Source organism: Lactuca sativa, chromosome 5, assembly GCF_002870075.4.
Source record: "Lactuca sativa cultivar Salinas chromosome 5, Lsat_Salinas_v11, whole genome shotgun sequence".
In the NCBI taxonomy this organism is placed as follows: Eukaryota; Viridiplantae; Streptophyta; class Magnoliopsida; order Asterales; family Asteraceae; genus Lactuca; species Lactuca sativa.
In genome coordinates this window covers 73,422,917-73,428,644 of record NC_056627.2, presented here as the reverse complement: position 1 = coordinate 73,428,644, position 5,728 = coordinate 73,422,917, and the positions used below count along the sequence as shown (strand labels likewise).

At 31.7% G+C, this 5,728-nt stretch overlaps 1 protein-coding gene and 1 long non-coding RNA gene across 2 annotated transcripts; both read right to left on the bottom strand.

The window, feature by feature from the left end:
- Positions 1–1,129: 1,129 nt before the first annotated feature.
- On the bottom strand, positions 1,130–1,921 carry LOC122198007 (uncharacterized). Its single transcript, XR_006191810.2, has 2 exons — positions 1,576–1,921; positions 1,130–1,442 (listed from the first exon to the last, which is right to left on the bottom strand). It is a non-coding gene; the product is annotated as an uncharacterized LOC122198007 (long non-coding RNA).
- Positions 1,922–3,708: 1,787 nt separating this feature from the next.
- Positions 3,709–5,378, bottom strand: LOC111908037 (uncharacterized). Its single transcript, XM_023903857.3, has 3 exons — positions 5,150–5,378; positions 4,316–4,547; positions 3,709–4,220 (listed from the first exon to the last, which is right to left on the bottom strand). Exons 1-3 carry the CDS (start codon positions 5,311–5,313, stop codon positions 3,921–3,923), a joined length of 696 nt encoding a protein of 231 aa, XP_023759625.1. The 5' UTR covers positions 5,314–5,378; the 3' UTR covers positions 3,709–3,920.
- Positions 5,379–5,728: the final 350 nt, after the last annotated feature.

Here is a 5,728-nt window from a genome sequence, read left to right as displayed (position 1 = left end):
GTATGTCAGCAAATAAAACCATGACTTCATCTTCCTCTTGGTCTGGAATGGATTGGTCACTGTAACGCCCGTAGATCCGGGCTAGTCAATTTAGAAATAATAGGGGTCGAAAACGACTTTTCGACAAAAGATTATTTAGAATAAATAATCTTAACCAAGTTCTAGAATACATCTCAAGGGTTCCGTACATATAAAGAACGCCGAAATCCGAGTTATAACGAAAAAGTTATGGTTCGTCGAAGTTTTACGGCAAAACCGACACGACACCGAGAGACGTAAATAGTGAATTTACGATGGAGGACTTTTTAGCCTTAGTATTCTAAACAAAAGTCTTATAATATGTTAAAATGAGAGTGTCCATAAAAGGAACACCCAAATCTGACTTCGTATGAGGTAGTTATGATTTTTCTAACATTTAGCATAAAGTGCACAACCCAAAAATTCGAATTTTAGATCGGTCGATTTTCAGCCAAAATAATCTAAACGATAAATGAATATATCGTTAATAGGAGTTAAACGAAAAAAAAAAGACAGTTGAAACGGAGCTCGTATGCGAAAGATATGGACGAAGCTTAGTCTCTACTCTTCGAACGCGGCGAATTCGATACAGTTTTGTAAATCCGAGATACACTACTACAAAATGGATTAAAAAACCCAGTTAAAAGCTTAATATAACCCGGTTTACAACCGGGTCTTTTATGGGGCGAGCCCTATGTAAAAATCCTAATAAAACCCGGTTCACCAACCGGGCTCTATTAATGTAATATATCTCGGTTTCTATAAAGGAAACGGGTCCTTTAATGGTTAACATGCAGGCTTTTGTGCAATCATATAGTCCGGTTCTCAACCAAAGAACCGAGTTCTTTTATACAGCTTAGATGATGTGTTGGCTGATTAAACAACCCAGTTCTTATGTATACAACCGGTTCTTTAACTGCTTTTTAATTTTATTATTCTCTATTTGATTTATAATCCATATACCAATATATTAGATTTATAATCCATCTTGTATAACAAAGCCATAAAAATGAGAAACAGCCCTTGATGTCAATTTGAAATGATATCTATAAACAAAGAATATAGATGACAAACACAAATGAAAGATTAATCATCAAAAGAAAATCACTAATGGACGACAAAAGCAAAAATATATGGATTATGATTACTTGAAAATGAGCATATACAAAAGTAGCAATTGGTGTGATTTTCCTAATAATCTAGAGAACGAGAGGGAACTGAAAGGTCCAAATGTCGTTAAGCCAGGGATACCTAAAGATTGTTTATTGATGCACATTGGTTCTCTCAGCTCCCATAGTAGTTAACCGTCCAGGTGAAAGGACAACCCCAAAAAGATTCCAAACAAGACCATATCCCACCTTCATATAAAGTAGGCCTTGAAACCTCAAATGTTGATGTATTGAAGACACTTCGATGGGTGTTGCCTAAAAAAAGTACACAAGATATTACAAGTAAATAAGTTTAGCACATTGCATAAATCAATAAAATAATCATAAGATGCAAGTATGAGGAACGAAACTAAACCACATTAGATTTGGAAGAAAAAAAAATATGCACCTGAATGTTGTTTAAGCTAATAAAAACTATTAATGTATATCCAAAAACCTGCAAAAATATATCAAAAGAATCGATTCCAATGACATGTATGAGATTTCGGGATTTCAGGGTCACTAAAATAGGTTCTAAATTGGTTTTTTTCTGTGTGGCGTGGTGGTGATTGGCGGTCGATAAGAGAGTAGATGTGGGCGTTCGATGGACTGCTGCACCGAATTGTCGTCAATGGTGAGAAGCGGTTAATTTGGGAGTTCGGAGGTAGCTTTTCACTAATATTTATAATTATTTGGGGAAACCTAAAATATGGCTAAAATGGGGAAGGAGGGAGAATTTGGAGGGAGTTCAAAATATTTGCGGCAGTTCGAATTTTTATTGGAGGGTCTGGAAAATAGTTTAAATTTTTTAAAACCTTATTTTTGAGATAAATTTTTCATAATTTTTGTGTATAAGTTTTTATTAAGATATAGTTTTTTTTATAACTTTCGAGATATACATCTATGTACATTAATTTTTATTATTTACACAATTTTATTTAGAAGCTATTTTCTATAATTTTTAAGCAAGAAGCTTTTATCAAAATTTTAAAACTTTTTTTAATTAGACAAATAGCTAAATATTGTGATTACTTAGTCAATTTCATCGTTGGATATCTATGGAATTTGATTTTGTAGTCAAATTCATAGTTGGATAGTTACAAAATTTGATTATGTAGTTGGATATTACACAATCGGACTATGTAGACAATTCAGTAGTCGGATAGCTAACATAATCATATTACATAGTCAATTTCGTATTTATTCGTAATTTAGGTACCAAATTTCATTTTGTAGCAATGTTTGTAGTAATTTAGCTACGAAATTTTATTTTGAACTAGTTTTCATAATTATTCATCAGATTTCTTTAGTGAATGCTAATTTAGCAAATGGGTCTAAACTGAACTCTTTGATCACATAATCTATATTATCCACATCCAAATAAGACTAAACCTCTCTTTCCCCAATACCCAAATTCTTATAATATTTAATCTTTGGGTCATGACCCTAAATTATTAAACAACTAGAAATAAGGTGTTACAATTATCTCAAATCCTAATACTTATCTACTTTCATTTTATCAAATGGAGCATTATGGATTGCCTTGTGAGGCACTCCAAAACCATCCAATGGAAGAGGTTTCTAAAACAATTTTTTTGCTCAATTGTTAAGCAATTACCAAACAGTCCTTGCATTTTTAATTAATTCCAATTGATCTTAAATTTAGTCCAAATTAATTATGACCAATTATTAATTAATTTAATCTATTTCCAAATAATTTATTAATCATATAATAAACTAATAAATTTTTAACGATCCAAAAATCATAAAGTAAAAAATTCATTTTTAACTCCAGATATAAACACCAATTATTCTTATCAACCATTCAAAAGCATGTTAAGCGAAAATAGATATCAGACGAAACGCATAATCGAATCAAAACAGTTGATCAAAAAAGATTTTCTAGATCAAAAGTGCAGAATATTTTTGAATTTGAAATAAGATTCAAAAACTTTTGAAAACACGAGAAAATTATAAATCAACCGAGAGAATCATGCTTTGATACCAAATATAGTTCGTATGAATTGAATGAATGAAATGAAATCAAAGTATAAATCAATCAAGAACACAAATTGTAAATAGAAACTTTTTGTCTCGATTAATACTTTTGAAAGATACAAAAGTAAATGAAAGTAAAGTACACTTCATGACAAAAGTTATTCTAACCCTTATACCTATCTCTATTTATAGGAACACCATAAATAAACAAAATGATCATAAATAACCAAAATGTACATAAGGGCTAATACAAAGCTCCCTTATAAAATACATATAATTAAAACATCAATACAGACTTCAACACAAGAAATGACCTAAGACACTTCGACATCTCGCATTCTAACCCTACAAATAAATATTATACTTTCTTTTTAATGAAGTTAACATTTAAATTGGACAACTATATACACTGTCAGATTTTTTTTCTTATTTAAAATGGACATATTCATTTATTGAGTTACACCATAAAACATGGTTTCACCTGCCATGATAGAATTAATAAATATTTTTAAATTAACGATGATTTAAAAATGTAACACTAAAATGATCATTTAGCCCATTCAAACTGTTTATTCAATCTAACAAAAAAAAATCATACATTTTATCCCAACAAACATCATTATTCCTTTATCCATAATAAACTCAAACAAACATCATGTTCTATAATCTTTTCCAATTTCAACATCATAAATTAAAAAAAAAAAAAAAGTTTTACAAAACGAATCCAGTGGGTAAAATTACTGATATGTTGTGAACTCATCTTAACTTAGATTTTTTTGAGCTTTTAAGGGGTTTAGCTAAAGGACGAGGAGCAGGTTTTGCAATGGCTTTTTGGAAGTTATATTTAACAGAAGAAAAAGCACAAAGCACTGCAATTAGCATCGTTGGGTAAACGTAAACGGATCTTGTGGGGTCCGTATTCACCGGTTGTTTTCCCAGTAAACCTTCTTTCACAAGTCCCCATACAATTAAAAGTGTCCCAAACATGCTCATTCTTTGAGGCTTTAGTAAACCGATAAACGCTCCTGCCACTGAGAAGTAGCTTCCTGCTAGAACCTGAAAACAAGTCCCAATTTTTTTTTTTATTATTTATTAAAAAAACAGCAGCCTACTTTCATTTATTACAAGTATTCAAGGGAAGAGATAGAAACCTCTAGGCGTTGTAGATCAGGTATTGCTGAGACTACTTTTATATCAGTCAAATTGTAAATGTGAAGAACATTATTCCAGCTTGGAAAACTCATGTTGTAGATTAACTCATTAAAAATAGCCCCTGGGTAAAGAAGACCTTTAACTGCTGCTGATGGAAAGATCTCACTTGCAATTAGCTGGCTTGATGTGATCTGGATAGGTGATGTACACATACCCGATCTACATGGTATCCTGATTTACAAAAATTATTACTAATATTTTAATATCACAAAGGAATCATGAATATGTTGATCATAGGATAAGAAATAGCAATAATTGCTTCTAACTGTCGATCTTTTGCTATTACCTTATGGTTTATATTGTTATAAATTGATAACTTGAAAGCTTAATGCAAATCCTTGTTAGTCCTATCATATTTGGAAAGCTGTAATGCTGTTAAAAAATGTATCCTTCTCCAAAAAAAAATGTCTATATTATATAACAAAGTGTGAAAGTTGACTAGCGAATGAGTTTTACTTTAGGGTTTCTAAAGTCGATCCAACAAGAGAAATATGAGAAAATTCTTGAATATGCAGTTCAATCATCTAAAGATCTGTTCTAAGAAAGTTTATGCAGTTCAATTCGTTCTTAAATAACGTATGTATGATAGCCCCAATTCGAGTCAAGTGAACAAGGCAGATATTCATCAGAGAAGGGGATCCAGTAACCACTAGCGCAATCAATACAAAGATTGAGTAAAACTACAAGTGATATCGAGTTCAATAAATCGTGAACCACACACAAACATTAAAGATATGAATCGAATTGTAAACAAATTAAATTATTAATAATACCTGAAAAACGGAATTTGGAGGATGATGAGGAAAAAGTAAACGCGAGCTGCATATATCGGAAGATTCGCCAGCTTCGCCATTGTTAGAGTGAGAGTCAGTGAGAGAGAAAGGAGATCGCAACTACAAATCCGACTTCTAGAAGACTGAATGAGGCCTGCAATCATACAGTGTATTATATTAGCATTTAGCCCCCAAACTTTTTAATTGCTCATTACAGCAACTTGACTTGTAAAATTTTGCAAAGGTTTATCCATAAAGATTAATTACATTTACACATTTATGTCTAGGGTGCACAAGGGGGCCGTGCCTTCTGGGCTTTGGCGATACCCGGGCACGAATCAACAGGCCCATCAGGCAGTTTTTTTTTTTAAGTGTATCAAAAATGAATTTAGTTTATTGCAATTTAGCATTTTGGTAAAATCATAAAAGTAAATTACTGATAAGGTAATTTGAAATAAGTTATTAGTTAACAAGTTAGTCTAGAATAAGTTATTGATAAGTTAGTTTCTAAGCTAAATACAAGCTAGTTTCCCAAAAACAGGGACGTGTGTGCGTCTCAATCGGGTTATGTCTTGGGTT

What these genes read in the sequence shown, in the direction of transcription:
- LOC111908037 (XM_023903857.3), bottom strand. Translation starts at nt 5,313, where the DNA reads ATGATTGCAGGCCTCATTCAGTCTTCTAGAAGTCGGATTTGTAGTTGC. An exon ending in CTCCAAATTCCGTTTTTCAG is followed by an intron (nt 4,548 to 5,149) that starts GTATTATTAATA and finishes TTTGTAAATCAG; the next exon opens with GATACCATGTAGATCGGGTA. An exon ending in CTGATCTACAACGCCTAGAG is followed by an intron (nt 4,221 to 4,315) that starts GTTTCTATCTCT and finishes ACTTGTTTTCAG; the next exon opens with GTTCTAGCAGGAAGCTACTT.